Source organism: Melozone crissalis, unplaced genomic scaffold, assembly GCF_028551555.1.
Source record: "Melozone crissalis strain CALT ecotype California unplaced genomic scaffold, PUWL_Pcris_2 ptg000042l_1, whole genome shotgun sequence".
NCBI lineage: Eukaryota > Metazoa > Chordata > Aves > Passeriformes > Passerellidae > Melozone > Melozone crissalis.
The window spans coordinates 13,996,229-14,013,410 of NW_026535820.1; the positions used below are offsets into that span (position 1 = coordinate 13,996,229).

General features: G+C 36.7%; 1 protein-coding gene across 4 annotated transcripts in view; it reads left to right on the plus strand.

Moving 5' to 3' along the window:
• The window catches only part of TRAPPC8 (trafficking protein particle complex subunit 8), a 53,066-nt gene that overhangs the window by 6,389 nt on the left and 29,495 nt on the right, over positions 1-17,182 (plus strand). For 2 of the 4 annotated variants that reach the window (XM_054284984.1, XM_054284985.1), the window contains exons 3-12: positions 2,027-2,110; positions 4,787-4,876; positions 6,182-6,356; positions 6,752-6,905; positions 8,039-8,117; positions 9,535-9,782; positions 11,256-11,371; positions 12,630-12,780; positions 14,088-14,188; positions 15,650-15,755. In XM_054284984.1, coding sequence (XP_054140959.1) covers positions 2,027-2,110; positions 4,787-4,876; positions 6,182-6,356; positions 6,752-6,905; positions 8,039-8,117; positions 9,535-9,782; positions 11,256-11,371; positions 12,630-12,780; positions 14,088-14,188; positions 15,650-15,755 — 1,304 coding nt within the window. The remainder of the gene's footprint in view (positions 1-2,026; positions 2,111-4,786; positions 4,877-6,181; positions 6,357-6,751; positions 6,906-8,038; positions 8,118-9,534; positions 9,783-11,255; positions 11,372-12,629; positions 12,781-14,087; positions 14,189-15,649; positions 15,756-17,182) is intronic. The other 2 variants (XM_054284986.1, XM_054284987.1) reach the window with 1 other exon arrangement.

Here is a 17,182-nt window from a genome sequence, read left to right on the forward strand (position 1 = left end):
GAATAATGCTGAATGAGACCTGATCTTAGGAGCTGAGAAGATTGAACTCCTCCCAATTAAGACCCTAATCCATTAAAGCCCCGGAGCATGTACTTAATTCAAAGCGTGTATGCACTGCCCTATTTAAACATGCGTAATTTATTGTATTTAAAGTTCAGCCTGCAGTGAAGAGTTTAGCTCTGCTATAGCAATAGACTGATAAAACTTTGTGGGAATTAGTGACTGATCTTGCTGTAGTAAATTTTTTTTTAATGTTGATAATGGAAAAATGGCATAATCTCATGTCTTGGATACCTAATTTACAAGGCACATCTTCAACTTGATGTCCCGTGTTGGTTATAAAGCAAAAGAACCTGAGCCTGGAAATTTCTTGTTTTTGAGATGTGTTGAAAATCCCACATTTTGTAAAATTTCTGTGTCCTTCTTTATAGATCACATTGGTGAATTGCCGTTTTGCTATGAATTTTTTTTTTTTTGGATGGAAAGTTTGCTTCAATTTTAGAGATGGAAAGACCCTAAGAAAGCAGAATGATATCAGTGAGGAGACTTTTCCATGAGGTTTTTTCTGACCTTAGTTTAGAAGTGAGGTGTTGAAAGAAGGGAAGAAAAATAGTGGCTATATTAAGCAATGCTTTGTAGTTACAGAAGCAAATATCTCTCCTTTTGTTTTCCAAATTTGCTGCTGGAGCCTCAGATGTACAAATTACCGTGTTTGACTATCTTTTATCTCTCAGTGATTAGGTTCCTATTTCCATTCACACTGGCTATATGCTTATTTGACAGGAGGAGAGGTGTACAAGCTGTTTAAGATCACAAAGAAGGACAAATTCATGTAGTAGCTTTGTCATTCAGTGGAGCTCTGTGTCACAAAACACTGACAGTGCTGTTGATGGAGGAGTTTGTATCCCATTACAGTGTAAGAGAATGTGAAGAAGAACCAAGTAGGGTTTCTTTATGCTTAGATGGATATGAGTATTTACTAAGACATTTAGGGTATTTTTTTTCAACTTTCTTAGAGCATTTTATTCAAACCAAGGGGTGCATTCATTCCTGACAGCAGAACATAATCATTTGGCATGGCAAATGGGAAACGTTCTCATCAGTTCTTAATTTGTTCTTTTTTGGGAGTGAATTAATTTTCTAGGATAATGATTTTAAAAGATATATCCTTAATTTTAATGGTGATCAAGTGCAGTCTATTTTGAAGAAAGATAAACACTGTTTAAGAAGCTGAGTTATGTTTCTGGCACTGGGGTCATAATCCTGCTCTTTTTTTGATAAAAGTTTTGGAACTGGTGTGTTGTATTGATTTAATTGTTTGTAATCCTTCTTTGTTACAGTTTTGTTTAATATTCTTATAGTTCCATAATCTGGTGCTGGGAGACTGATTTGGTTGCTGAAAAGTTGCTCGTGTTCAGCCATGCCTGCTTCTCCCATGTACTGGTACATGTAGAAAGTGAAGAAAAATGATCCCATTAAAGAACTAAATTATTTGAAAGAAGGAAAGACTTTTTTTTCCTACTAGATCAGTTCCCTGGCTATGTTTGTTCAAGGCTGCATGCCATAAATGCTGGCATGAGGCATTGGAGGAATATGTTTGAGTTGAGAGTGTTGGGGCAACCACTTTCAGCAGCTAATGTATTCAGGTACTTTTAACTAGTACTGAGGCTTGGAAATCTCACAAGTTAGTGCCCTAGATTTAGAGTGTCTTCCATCTGGTAAAATAGAAATAAAGTGTACATACAACTTAAATCTTTGCTACTTGATAGAATTTCCATTTTAGTTTGAGCCTAGAATTGGGCCTGAACTAGAAATTAATATTGATTTCCATTAAAGTACTCTGTCAAACGTTGAGAAGCTTGAAATGTTCATGATTAAGGTTAGCTGGAGTCAGATCTCCTCCATGCCCCTCATGGGCCTGCATGGTGTAGATTTTTTTCTACTTCACGCTACCAGAGTGTAAAAGCCGAGAGTGTGTTTGCATCTGACCCTTTTTAGTGTAATAATATCATGTTTTTTCTATCAGATCGCTCAGTTAAGGCTAGTGTTCCTTGGTACAGTAATTGGAAAGAGACACTGATGGAACTGAACACATCCACGTTTTATTCAGGTATTTTTTTGTGGTTGGTGCTGATTTGCCAAATTGCCCTTTACTCCTTTTCCATGTGCCCCATCCACTTTTCCTTACCATCTGCTCCAACTGTTCAGCACTTTTCCGGACGTAGATGTGTGTTCCTCCATTTTTTCTCCCTAACTGAAAATCGTTGGTGGTGGTTGTTTTAATTTTTCTTTTAATCACATTTCTACTCCTGTTAATCAAAATCATTTGGTCTTTCCATACAATCAGTAAGGGTGGTGGTGGTAAATTACCTGATGGTGTTAAGAACACTGGATTGTTTGATCCTATGGAACTGTATACTGTCACTGTGCTGTATTTCAAGTGTACTTTCTGCTTCTCTGGGGAACACCTTTCTCAGGGGACAGTAACACTTTTTAAGTTGGAACTCAACTGCTGACTTAAAGCACGTATGTCTCTGCTATATTGACGTTCTTTCTGGAGTATGATCCTTAAAAAAAGGAAAAAGCTCTCTAATACATTTTTATGTAGTTTATGAGACTTATTGCTACCAAACCACATTGGTTATTGACCTCTCAGGGTTCTGCATTGTGGTCTATAAGAGCCAGGTTTTGATGTTTTTCATTTTTATATATTTATATAGTTTATGCCTTTGGTGAATAATATCCATTCATCCTTTCAGTAGTATCTGTTCAGATCCTGGTAAATGCCTAAAGGGTACAAAACTTCATTAAGTAGATTTTCCATTATTATGCTGTTATGTAGAAATCCTATCCTATCCTAATCCAAATTTTTTATTCTTAATAAGTTCCGAATGCATTAACAAGTTTGCCAAAACTTCAGTTCTGTTCCAGCATACTGGAAAAATGCAAAGTGTATAGATCTGGGTACCTGAATGGCAGTGCTGGTTTACACTGCTGTAACGTGTTATGAGCTGTCACAGTCGTGAATTTTTTTTTCAAATACTGCTTTTGTTTTGAGTATGGTGTGTGTTTATCAAGTATCTACAATAAATGATTACAGCCCTGTAAATGGCTCAAGTGAATCCTGTTGATATTGCTGTGTAGAGGAAGTCCCAGTTTCCTTTGTGGCTGCTTCCAAAGTTTTTGAATAGGCCTAATGAAAAAAGAGGGCAAGGGAAGCAATCAACAAAACAAAGTAGTACTTCCCTGTTTGTAACTGTCAGATTTTAAAAAACACGTGATTTTTTTATTTTGCTGTGATTCAGCTGTAAAACAGAAGTGAAAATTTTTTGCCTTAGGTTGTTTAATAGTGTTTACTTTGAACCAGAGTTACTGCACGGCTTGTTATACTTGTGAAAAATGCGTATGAGTCACTTTCTTATGGCTTACTTTTAATAATAACAAGCTGTGTTTTCCTTAATTTAAATAGTTGGCATGTTTGCATGTAGGATTCAGTAAAGCCAAGAGCTTTTTATATCCTAGATGAGTACTCAGAGAACAGTTTCTGGAAGGGCTGTAACCAAAAGCTGAAAGTTTGTCTCCTGTTAGGCTTTTTAAAATGTAACATGTGCTCACTGCTGGACTGAATTCAAGTGTGGCTGTGTCTGACTTCTGTGTGTCTGAAGCCAATCTAAGATGGCTTGACAATGTAGGATTAAAGAAAATGCCTTAAATGAATGCCATACAAGATAATTCCAACATAAAAGTGAACCTTACAAAGCATTAGATATTTTTGTTTACTTTTATTTTATTTTTTTTTTCTAAATTCTAGCATTGTGGGTTTTTAAGGGTTGTATAAAGAAAATACCTTCAGATTTTCTTAACAATTTTTTTCTCTGCTAGTTACTGTTTTCTAGTTTGCAGGTGAGATGACAGTGGATTCCATTTACTTCAGTGTGAAATCAGATTATTGAAAGTGGATTGATTTTGCTCTGGAATCTGTTCCCCACTCAAGGAAAAGGAGTTGGAGAATAAAGATATAGTAGACCAGGCTTAAAAGAAGAAATAATAGTTCAGTGTTTGACCTATAGCTGGAGTGGAAAGAAATGGACAATATTAGGTTCACATTTTTTTGATGTCCCAGACATCATTGGTTTCCTTTGATTTGTTACTTTGAGGAAAATGAAGTCCTTATTGTGAAGGGGCATTCAACTTGGCAGGTTAAAATTATTCAGCATTAATGGCACAACTTAGATCTGAGGTTTTATCTTGGATCTTTGCCAGCTGAACTGTTGGAGCCAGGCATGGGAAGGGGGCTGCTGTCAAGCCAAGTCAGCACTTGTAGAAAACAGGCAGCATAGGGTTTTGGTAATCCTTAGCTCCTCTACATACTCAAAAATGAATTTTGTTTCTTGGTCAATTCTTACATCCCTAGCCCAGAAATTCAATGACTGGTAGAAGAATTTATTTCTTTCTTTGCCAAGTGTTTGAGTGTTTAAAGGTGTGGTAAAGAATAGTGGTTTAACAAGGACTCAATACATGTGAGCCTGAAGTGGTGAGGAATGTGGTGCTTAAGGTGCTATTCAGTTTCACAGGATTTGATTGAAGTGTTACCGTTTCTCCTACTTGTGTTGCATCTAAAATACTTTCTCCTTGGACTGTTCCTCCTTCTTTGCCTTGCCATGCAAACCTTGTCAGAGTTTGCAGGCTTCACTTTCAGGTGTAGTCTTTCATACTTCCTTTTCATTAATGGGTAAACAAGTTTGACTGAATAGTCTAATTTGTCCTGTTTCATTGTGTATTTCAGCTACTACTCCTTGGTTTGAGTCTTACAGAGAGTGCTTTCTTCAGTCCATGCCTGCATCTGATCACGAATTCTTAAACCACTATGTTGCATGTATCCTTTGAATGTTACAGACCGCTCCAGGGAAGGCTGTTACAAAATGTAATCTAGGAGACACTGAAAGTTTTGCAGTAACTCTTTCACAATTATGATTTGAAGCCTATGTATTTTTCTTCTATGTCTGACTGCACAGACTGATTTCATAAGGGCGTCAAGGTTTTCTTTGTGACTGTTTGTCCTGAGTTTTTTTATAGCGTTCTATTGGGTTTTTTTCCCCTTCTCCACACACTCTTTTTGTGTCAAAGTGAGCTCAAAGACAGTACCTGTAAATGAAACTCCATCATCCTCAGACACTTTCTGCTGTAGCTCTTTAAGTATCTCTTGTCCGTCCCTTATCTACAACAGAGGAATGTGTGTTTGGGATGCATCTGCTGCTTTTTAGTAGCTTTTTGTAAGCAGATGGAGTGGTGGAGGTTGGGGAGATGGTGTTTTGGAAATTTGGTGAACTTTGAGCTATGCTGGATAAAAAGAAGTCTGGAAAGATGCCTGAATGCTTTCACATATTTTTTTTTACCAAAGCTTAATTTGCTTGTCTACAGGGAAATTGAGAATAATCACTGTTTCATGATGTAGCTGGTGTTAAGCTTTACAGTAATTATGATACTGCAGGTTTTATGACACTCCGTTCCTAATTCTGTACTGAGCATTATAATTTCAGTATAGTGGAAAGGTATTATAATGGCCACACCTGTGCAGAATTAACTTGGCAAAATACTGATTCTGGCTTCTGAATTTTAATAACATTTAAACTACAGCTTTGCTTTCTGGCTTCTCTGAAGTAATGTTTTTTGATTTGGTGAGTAGATGTAACAAGGTGGGATGTTCCTTATTAATGATTGTGTAGTTGAGGTAAAAATCTGACCACTTCTGCTTTTTACTTGGGTGGTGTTGCTGTGTTTATGAATGCTGGTCATTACTGTTGTTCAGGTGATAACTTAAAGCCCCAACTCTCCTTGGAGGCTGAAAGCTAAAATACGGTGGGGATGAATTTCAACTACATGTTTGCTATGTGAACATCTGGTCTCTATCTAAAATCTTTAATTGGCTATCATGTAGCAGCTTAAACTTAAATTCACCATCAGAACTGGAGCAAACTCCTGCATCTCATTTTACAGATGTTAGTTAACTGATTGTTTTTTATTGAGAGTAAGGCCAAATTCTGATTGCACATACTTTTGTGGCAGCATGTTTTACATACCTAAGCATTGTATCATCTATTCTATTTTATACACTTTCTGGTTTATTCTATGATCAGTGGTATCCCTGTGTTTTTTGGGTATATGTCCTTAATGAATTCAGGTATGCTGGTAGTTTCTTCTAGTGAACCTGACCCTGTGGAGCAGTTCCTGAAGCTGTCCCAAGAACAGCATCGGATTCAGCACAGTAGTGAATACTCATATCCCAAGTGGTTTATACCAAACACGCTCAAATATTATGTGCTACTGCATGATGTAAGCACAGGAGAAGAGCAAAGGTGGGTCATCTGCCTTCAGTGAGCTTACAGATGAGCTCTTTGACCAAAATGTTTGTGTTGATAAATTCTGTTGAGATTAGACATGCAACAGGATCCATTAGCCAGTATGCTATTATCAAGACAGATATTTGAAAGTATTATTTTTAGAACTTCTTCTTGTGCTCATGTAAAATGAAGTTAATCAGTCCCAGCTTTTGGGGTAGGTGCTTTCTTTGGTACCTTTCTGAACTAATTCTCAAAGATTTTCAGTTTACTCTTGCATAATGGATTGTTTTAAAAATAGGAGAATTTTCCTTTTGAGCACTATAGATAATAGTCTAAAATAGTTTGTTGCAGTACATGCTCTAAAGTTAGTTTGATATCAAGACAGGACTAATGTTGATTTACTGTTTCAGAGCTGACTCCATTTATGAAGAGATGAAACAGAGATATGGAACTCAGGGTTGCTATTTGCTGAAAATAAATTCTCGGGTGTCTAACAGAGGAGCAGATGAACAGATACCAGATCCTTGGAGTCAGTACCTTCAGAAAAACACTATCCAGAACCAGGTAGTACAGTATGCTAAAAACAGATCTTACCATGCTTATGAAAGTCCATTGTAGTTGCATTAAGTTTCACCTTAGTGTTATGTGTTTCTACAGAATGGATAGGCAGTCCAGACACTTCTGACACAGCTGTGGCTTTTTGAGAGGGCATAAGATGAGTCCTCAGTAGGAACTGTCCTTTGTGCTACTTAAGTTGACAGTAAGGAGCACTGAAATACTGGACTGTCTGAAATAGATTGACAGGAACACAGAAATAATAGACAATAAATAAGAAATAATATGAGTTGTAAGAGGAAGTAACCTCAGAAGTGTCGTTTTCATGGCAACTTTCTACCTTCATTTTTGTCTTCCTCAGTCTTAAATTTTTTTCCCTGGGTCTTCTGTACTTCACTAAATAGTCTGGGTGTGTTGTTTTGTGGGAGTATGTGTGGTTTTTGTGATAACTTCTTGTGGGTCTAGTCTGGTCTGTCATCTGCTAAGATTGCAAGGGATAGTGTGTTTTGAGTGTGCCATAAATATCTGTATTTTTGGCTTTAGAGCCAAAAATACTCTTTTTCTGAGTTTGCTTTTGACTGACTTGCAGTTATAACTCCTTATGATTAAAAGGCTTCTGGAATCATATTTCTTTGCCAAATGTAGCTGTCTATTCTAGGTAGCCATTCTTGGCATCAGCTGCCACTGAAAAGTCAAGACATTCCATATTCTATAAGCTAAGAGGACCAGTGAGTTACAGTCCACCATAAACGAATCAGATATTTTTCTTTTTTTCTGTCTTGTGTGAGCTGTGCAATATAGATCTTTGTGTGTGTGAGCTTATTCAGGAACTGCTTTAGGGAATATGTTTTTGCTGCTGTAGGCATTGCTGTGCTAGAGTTGGAGTTACTTTGATTGACAGGGAAGCCAATTGAGCAGGTTAGAAGGTACTTGATTCATTTGGTGAATATAACTTTCATCTTTAAAATAAGACAGCTTACTAAAGCCTCAGAAACTGCTTAGAGAAGTTAATACATATGAACAAACACACTGCTGTAGTAATTCAGTTAACTTATTGAAACTGACAACTATTGTTTAATGACTTTTGTATGTGGATGAGTAGTCTTAAAGTTCTGACTTTTTTCCCCTCTCTTTTCCGGCAGGATTCCTATGAAGATTATACTGTTTCAAACAAGAACACTGATCACTTGATATCAGATGGCATAGACAGTGAAATTAAAGGTATTTTTGTAGCTTTATGAAAACCTTGATCTGACAGCGTTTACACAACTGTCTTTTATCTTGGATTTAATTAGATGGTCTGTTAGGCAGCTCAGAGTAATGGTTTTTTAAATGCTCTAAGTGTCCTCAAGGAAAAATGCTGTGGTACTGACCTACTGGATTGGTGACATCTCCTTAATGAGGTGGTTAATGATGTATTGGGCTCATATTTTGAAAGTCTAAGCATATTGTCTGCAAACTCTGGTAATTAGTGAAAATAGCAGAGGTTTAAATGGCCAATTTTTAATAATAATAATGAAAGTTTTGGTTTGTATACTTTGCTATAACTTGGAAGCTGAGGTTTTGGAGTTTGTCCTTGGTTTTGATATTAAATCTGTAAATGTTAGAGAATGTTTAGGTTCTAAGTTGATTGGAAGCATTTGCTTTGGAACTCGGCTTGTGGATGGGAGAGGATAGTAAATGAAATTGAGTGCAAATTATTGCACCCTTAAACACAATTAAGATAGCTGTGTAGGATTCAGATGAGAGGCATCACCAAATAGGGAAAAAGTGAGGTACCCTGCATTGCCTGGCCTGCCTCAGCCCAGATCCTTCATATCTCACCTGAAAGGCTTGTGGAGACCTAGCATGTGTAGGAGACCCTACAGTTGCCATCTTTGTAAGGCCCTGCAGCCCAGATGTAATCTAGGAGCTACCAATTGAACTTTAAAAACTCAAAATTAGATTTCATGAGTAATATCCATTGAGGATTTGCTTTCACAGCTCAGCTTTGCTTGGTGCCACATAGAGCAAGCTGATTTTCTTATAAGTAAGAAAACTGCTTAAGTCTTGGAGTGAAGCAATGTCTCAGTTTATTTCAGACAGCTAAATGCAATAGTGATCAGCAGTCCTTCTCATTGAACAAAGAGGACTTTGGAGGAAATTGTTTTACATCATGATTGCTTGGAACAACATGGAAAATTAGGTTTGTTTTGTTGGTTTTGTTTTTTTTTTAACCTTAAAACATAAGCGGGAAAAAAGAGAATGGACCCAATGGAGCCATTGTAGTAATTGCTTCAATCCCAACTTTGATGAATGCTTTATTTTGATTTTAATGTTTCCAGTTTTCCTTCAAAGTTGTTAATATTAGCATACTGGAAGATTTTTTTACACTCTAGTTGAGGACCAAAACCGTGCATATTTAGTCATGTTTTAATTCTTGAGATTGCCTGAACTTTCTTAGAATTGCAGGAATGATACAATACTCAGTGCTCAGCTGCTGCCTGATCTGTAGTGCAGAACAGTTGGTGAATTGCTTTGCTTTCCAGAGTTCTGAGTAAGGGAAGCTTTGAAGTAGGTTAGTAAAAATTACCTTTAAGACCCGAAATATTTAAGAAGCTTTATACTTACTGGAACTTTTCTTTCAATCTTTTGACAGATGGCTTGTCAAATAACTTTAAGACTCACCCCCTTCAACTGGATCATCCCAGTGGCAGTTTGGATAGCACTGATTACATGAAGGCTTCTACATCACTTCAGGACTCAAAGAAGTCAAATTCTGGGACACCTCATGGTGCTTGTTTAACTCTCACAGATCACGATCGAATTAGGCAGTTCATACAGGAATTCACATTTCGGGGACTTTTGCCACACATAGAGAAAACAATTCGACAGCTCAATGATCAGGTCAGTTTACCCTTAAAAGCACTTTGTGCTATAATAAGGAAAAATGGTTAGGGTATAAATCCAGTTATTCAGAAATGTGGTTTGACAGTATTACTTCTTTCTGCATCTAATGATTCAACAGTCTTGCTGAAAACTTGTAGTAGATTTAAGAGAAATAACTGAAGTTTTCTCATTATTATTTAATTTATCTTTTGTAAAGACAAGAACTAATTAGTATCAAAAACTCCAGTGCAAGGTGGCTTCTTGGTGAAAACCTGTGTGACTTGTTTCCAGGGAAATCTGTTGTACCTTAATATTCTATGCTTTTGGATGAATCTGGCATGGAGAACAAAATAGACTTTGTGTTCCAACAGAATACACAACTAAATTTAAGAAATTTATTTAATCAATAGTTGTCTGCAAAAAAAGCTGTCCCCCTCAGTTGCTACTTGACATGGAGGAAATGCAGGGACACTCTTAATTGTGTAATTCTGTTGATTTCAGCAGGTTTTGGAGCTGAATATGCTTCTCTCAAACTAGCATTTTTTGGAAATGGATGGATTGACTTACATTAGTACAATCAAATAATGGTATTCACATTAAGTTTTGGACCCAAATATCAGTCAGTTGTCTGAGTTCTGATTTTATTTTGATTGGATTGTCTACTCAAGTTATAGTTTTAAGTATGAGGGCTTTCCATATGAAGGGTCATGTTGTGTTAGGAATGCTCACTCCCTGAATTGACTTTTGGGAGTTGGTATGTGCTGACCATATTTACATTTAGTAAGTTTTATGGAGAAGCATTAAAAAGAAGTGGTTATGTAAAGTGTAGCAAACAGGAATGCAGTGATATGTTCCTCCTAGTCCTGGTAAGAAAAGAGAGATGTTCTGCTTTTTAAAATGATCTTTAAAGAGTGATTATAGTTTGCCTTACAGGATGGGAGTGGTAATTCCCTGCAGAAGTTTCTTTCTAAGTGGAACTTATCTAAAAGAATGAAGTTGTGTAATGTTGCTTGCCTCATACCTTTGACACTTGAAATTGATGTTTGTGGTGTGATAATGCTTATGTGCATGAGAGAGAAGGTTCTTTCTTGTATGCACTTAGTCTAGATTTTAGGTTGGACTACAACCCAAAATTAGGTATTCTAATTATTTAGATTTTAGTTTTCAAACAGATGTAGCAAATGTTCAAATTCTTAAGATGTCTGTTTTACAGAAAGAATAAAAAAACTCAACTCTAAACCTTAACTGTCTGAGACAAAATAAACATATGAACTATGAATATATGAATATATAAAAATAAATATAAGAGCTTCTATCTCAATGTCAGATTAATTCTAAGAAAGAGGGTTCTTATTTATTTTACTCCTTTAATTATTTCTGGTTTATGGAAGAAAAATCAATTTACAAGTGAAGTTTGACTTTTTATATAAGTTTAACTTAGGCCTCTTGCAATATAGTGCTCTAATTCTCTAATTCAATGTCTTCCTCCAGTTAATATCCAGGAAAGGCTTGAGCCGATCACTGTTTTCTGCTACTAAAAAATGGTTTAGTGGTAGCAAGGTTCCAGAGAAAAGTATAAATGAGCTCAAGAATACTTCTGGTTTGCTGTAAGTAATCTCAGTCCTTATTTTTAGTTCTAAACTGCAAATGTAGCCTTTTTTAGGGGCGGGAGGGAAAGCATGGGTTTGTTTGATGGTGTTCTGCAAAGTGAACTAAACCAGCAGTGTTGTGAATGATTTCAGTTAGAAAAATCATGAAAAGTACTGTGCCTGAAGATGTTCAATGAAGGAGTAGCAGAACTTAAAGAAAAAGGGGTAAAATAGACTGCAGAGTCATCTGCCTGCTCTATTTACAATGAGGCTTTCTAAGTTAATATGAACACATGATTTTAAGAGTATTAGTCATAAAAAGAAGCTATAGTTTGTCATGGGGGATTTTTCAAGAATTTGTACAAGCTTTCCCACCTGTCATTACAGCCAAACTCCATGTATAGGTGTTTTTGCTTATGTAACTATGCAATTTGTTCCAGCAGAGTATTGAGTGTATTGCTTTTACAATGTGTTCAAGAGCTAAACTAAAGGGAATTTCATACTTAGTTCACCTGTGTCTTAGTATACACTAAAACCAGGTTTTAAGTGTTAGCAAAATACAAATTCTGTGTGATTTGGTAATTCCCTCTGTGAATTAGGATGTATAATCTTGAAAAACAACTGTCTTTACCCCAGAAGTCTAAATATTTTTGGTCATTCTCTAGTCAAGGTTAATGTCCTTGACATGCACATACAGCTTCAAATGTCTGTGTTGTGTGTCTTTGGGTTCATAATGAAAATGTTGCTAATTCCAGCTTTCTGTTTTGAACTTGTAAGCATAGTTCACTTTTTACAGCATCTGACATACAAGTGTTTGTGAAAATGCATTTGATTATTACTGAAGTGAATTGTATGTGTTGGATTAACCAAAAATTAGATTGATGCTTGCAGAGGACAGGAACTTGCAGTGTTTTGGCATAAAGCATAGTTGTTAGTGGACTTATTTATTTCAGGAGAAATGTGGAGAAATAACAACTTGAAGCCAAGTGAACAGTCAAAGTCTTATTTTTTTTCCTTCTCATACAGTTCTGCTTAGCTCTGATGGTTAATCTGACTGAGCAGTTTGAGTGGTAGTTATAAACTCCATTCAGTATTTCTTGGCTAAGAGGAGTGTGTGCTTTCAGTGTTACTGAAACATCTTACGTTCTTGCTAGTCAGAAAGTAAGATGTGAAGCCAAGTTACGTGTGGAAGCAAGGAAAGAGATTCACTTTTCTTGGCTGTGTTGGGGCAAGGCTGACAGAGGACAATTGTGAATTTAAATATTTGTATTTGTAGGTATCCACCAGAAGCGCCAGAACTTCAAATCCGGAAGATGGCAGACTTGTGCTTTTTGGTGCAACACTATGAACTTGCATATAGCTGTTACCATACAGCAAAGAAGGACTTCTTAAATGATCAGGCAATGCTTTATGCAGCTGGAGCACTGGTTGGTACTTCATGTAACATGAACATTCTGTGAACTTTTTCTAATAATCTCTAATATTTGTCTGAAGGTAACAAAACGCAATCTCTCTTCTCCACCTCCAAATTTGTAAGGGTCTCCTGAAATCTGCTGCCTATCTTTAGGAAACTCTAAGGTGTTGTAAAATCTGTTTTCTGCTGTTATATGAAGGGAATAAAGGTATGAATAAGAACTGGAGAGTTAATTCTTAAATTGTGGAAAGGAGGAAAACTGGAATGCAACCTCCAGAAAAATTGGTCTTTAAACTGATAACTCAAAGTCAGACATAAAATAGTTTTAGAGTATCTCTTTTAGACTTAAATAAAATACTTATTTGCCAGAAAGTCAAGACTCTGTCACTATAAAGATGGTATTGTACGTGTTTTTGGGTGACTTAAAACTTGAAGGCTACACTTTGAGTATGTCACTACTGAATTTCACTCTAAACATATACTCATTCATAATTTCCTCCTAAGAATGATGGTGTTTATGACTAAAATAATTTTAAACAAAATGAATGGAAGTACTGGGGGAAAATGAGTAATTTTATCAATTTTTAGAAGATACATATTTTAAACTTTAGTCTGGTTAACTTGCTAAAACTCGAAACTCTGCTTCATAGACCCATGGAAGCATTATTGTACACCTTTGCTTCTTGATTAAAACTTTTACTTAAATATCTGTTTTTACAGTTCAGAAAGTTGCTCTGCATTTGGATAATATGAATAAGCAGAATAATATTAAGAAATCTTAATTTCCAAATGAATGGAAGCAGTCTTAATTATGCATTTGTTGCAATTTACTAGTATTAACGTTTACTTTCTGCAGAAAATCTTTGCTGTAATATTTTCAATCTGTGAGAAAAGCAGTAAAATTTCAGACTGTATGTTCACTAGAGTTTCCTTAGAAGCTGATAATGTAATTTCATTTAAGCAAAACTCAAAAAACAGACTTCATCTTAAAATACATGGTAGTGCTCCTTTGCAGGAGCAATCTTCCCGATAATAGGAAGTTCTTTTGGATTTGTAAAACTGCACTGAATCACAATGTTGGGTGTACTGTCAACTGTGAAGACTTCTGTGTGTAATTCTCTGGCTAATTACAAGCAGAGCCATAAATAGGCTGTTGTATTAAACCTTTTATCAATTACAGTGTATTGGATACTTTTATATGCCAGTAACTGATAAGATGAAGATCTTGAATCTAATACCTATTGAAACATGTTCCTCGGTATTTTGAGGTTTATGATTTGTTGAAAAACCTACATTGACTTTACTGGATTTCTCTTGTAGGAAATGGCAGCAGTATCAGCTTTTCTTCAGCCTGGAGCTCCTAGGCCATATCCTGCTCATTATATGGAGACAGCAATTCAGACCTACCGAGATATCTGCAAGTATGTTGTTTACTTTTGTACTGATCTTTGTACGGTGAAAGTTCAAAGATCTGGTGGCTTAACCTTCTTGCCCTGCACAGTAATAGTGCCAGATGATCACAGAATGATGATAACATTTTAAGGAGTAAGATAAACTGACATATCTAGGATAGCATGAAAGGAGATCTGGGCTCTTCCTAACAGAGTGCTTATTGAACTTGTGTATTGAATTCACATGGTAGATTTTTAGGTAGTGGAATGGCTGCAAGGAGTGTTTCTGTGAGAAGACAGCAGGAGCTGCCTGTGGCAGAATCAGTTTTCACTCATCTCCAAAATGAACCTGCTGCTGTCCAAGCTGGCAGTGCTGCTGTTACCTCTGTGATAACACATTTAAGAAAGGGTAAAAATAGCTGTGCAGCAGCTGGGAGAAAGGAGTGAGAAAATGAGATAAACAGCCTTGCTGATACTAAGGTCAGGAGAAGGTGGGACTTCCCTGCAGCCTGTGGTGAAGACCATGCTGGATCAGATTTTCTCTTGTGGCCCATGGAGGTGCATGGGCAAGCAGGGATCTACCCTGTAGCCTGTCCCAATGCCAGAGCAGGCAAATGTACTCTGAAGGTGGCTGTACAGAGCCTGTGCCACAGCTCAGGGGAAACCACACTGAAACAGTTCCTGAAGGACTGTACACTGCAAAAACGATACATGCTGGAGCAATTCTTGAAGAACTGCATCTCTGGGAGGGACCCCACACTGAAACAGGGGAGGAGGATTTGGAGGTAGAAACCCCAAAGGAGAAATGTTATAAGTTAATGTTAGAAGACTACAGCTTCTTTTCCGTGTTCCTCTGCCTTGCTTGTTGGGAGGAGGAGGTAGAAGAGTTTGGAGTGAACTTGAGCCTGGGAAGAAGGATTAGTCAGGAGAAGGTGTTTTATTTCTGTTTTATTATTGATCGCTGTGCTATTGAGTTATTAATTGCCAATAAATTAATTTAATCTTCCCCAAAACAAGTCTGTATTGCCCATGACTAAATGGTGAGTGGTCTCCCTGTCCCTTTCTTGCTACATGAGGTTTTTGGTCTGATCTTCTTCCTCTGTGTTGCTGAGCAGGGGGTGTGACAGAGCAGCTTGGTGGGCACCTGGTACATGGGTACAACTTGCCAGTACAACCTGCTTCTCTTGGACTTCTTGTTTATCAGATAATTTTATTTGGTACTCTTACAAACACAATAATGTTCTAAAAAAATGCTCTCCAGCTTTGACTTTCATAAAGCTCCTGTTATAGTAGAATTGGACACTTAAGGTATCAATCTGTATGTGGTTGTTTTGTAGGGGGTAAACTGTCATATATTTTGCTTTAAGAAGAATAAGCTACAGAACCTCAGTCTGATGTCATGTCTAGGAAATTAGTAAGATTCAAGATAAAAAAGTTCTCTGAGGTTTATTTTGACAAATATTTATTAATACATGCATGTTTTTACTTCAGGAACATGGTTCTGGCTGAACGCTGTGTACTGCTTAGTGCTGAAATCTTAAAAAGTCAAAGCAAATATTCAGAGGCAGCTGCTCTTCTGATTCGTTTGACCAGTGAGGTAAAACTTAGTAGCTTTTTCCATTTCTGCCCTCTCACTATTTGTTTTCTTACTCAAACACTTCTAGGTTGCCTTCTGATTCTTGTGCTACAATATTTTCTAGCCAAAGGTAGCAAATGAACAGGTATAGAGCATGAAGTGAAGAAAACTGTGTACACTGTAAGTGAAGGAACTAGTACAGTTACTCTTTGTAGTCAAATGCTTGACTTCCTTAACCATGCTAAATATGTTATCTTTGGCTTTGTAACTAATTTTCTTTGACATCTGCCTAGCTCTTGAATGGTGTAGCTTACAAACGCGTGTTAAAAGTATTAGCATGGCTTGCTAGAGCCATAGTGGACACTATCCCATATATAATCAGAAGTTCTCTATAGTTTAGGCAACTAAGAGATTGCTGTAGCTCAGCTGGTATGAATCATTAGAACCTTGCTGTGTAAGTGAAACTCTACACTTCTGTGATGTTAATTGGTGGAAATTAGCATGGATCAGCTTCTAACCCAGGAATTGTCTTGCTTTAAAAGGAATGAAGAAAAATGTTATTCCAGTAATAGTGTAACATCTCTTCTAAAGCATGGAGGGAAGTTTAACTAGTAGTTCTGATTTCATGGCCAGCTGCACCAAATGTGGTGCTTCTGAGACCTTCCTTGGACTGCTTAAGCACAGAATAATTTCTGTAATTTTCTTTCTCTAGTGTCTCTGTAGCTTCATTCTTTCCCTTTCAACTTAAGCTAGCTACCAGTGTTTACAAGAGCAGACTAAGATATTAAAGCAAGGAATTTAAATCCTGTTAGCTCTTCATGGTTATTTTACAGCTTAAAATTGCACATAGTATGCCTGTGGAGCATTTTAGTAGTTGCAAGGAAAATCTTCACTGGATACCATATTGGTGTCCCAGAGTATATTTGTAGTCAAGATACAGACTTGAGCATCACTGATAGTGTGGAGTTCAGCTATGGTAAAATCAAGTAGATTCTGTTCTGATTGGTTAAAGTAATATAGCTGTGTCCTGGCAGAAGAGAAGGATATAATAGTAAGAAATTGTACATTAAGAAATCAATACATTCAAAAGGTTCATGTGATAAAAATTCGCCAAGTTTCATTGCTTCCTGTATTTTTCAGTCATCCTGGTAGAGGTCTTATTTTTTGGTTTTAGCCCTAATATCTGCAGGGGAAGGGGAGGGTAAAAGGTGGGAGAGTTCTTCAGAGGTAATGGTAAGTGTTTGAAACTGTAGCCTGAGTAACTGAAAAAGCAGAAAATATTTCTTTTGTTACTCATACTGAAATAGGTTCATATATACTTCACTAGAATAAATAAGAACATGATGGCATTGAATAATATTGAAAAATACTTTTAGTCTTATTTTATGTACTCACATATGTATATAATGTTTGCATATAAAAGAATCTTCAGCTTCACAGAACTCTTA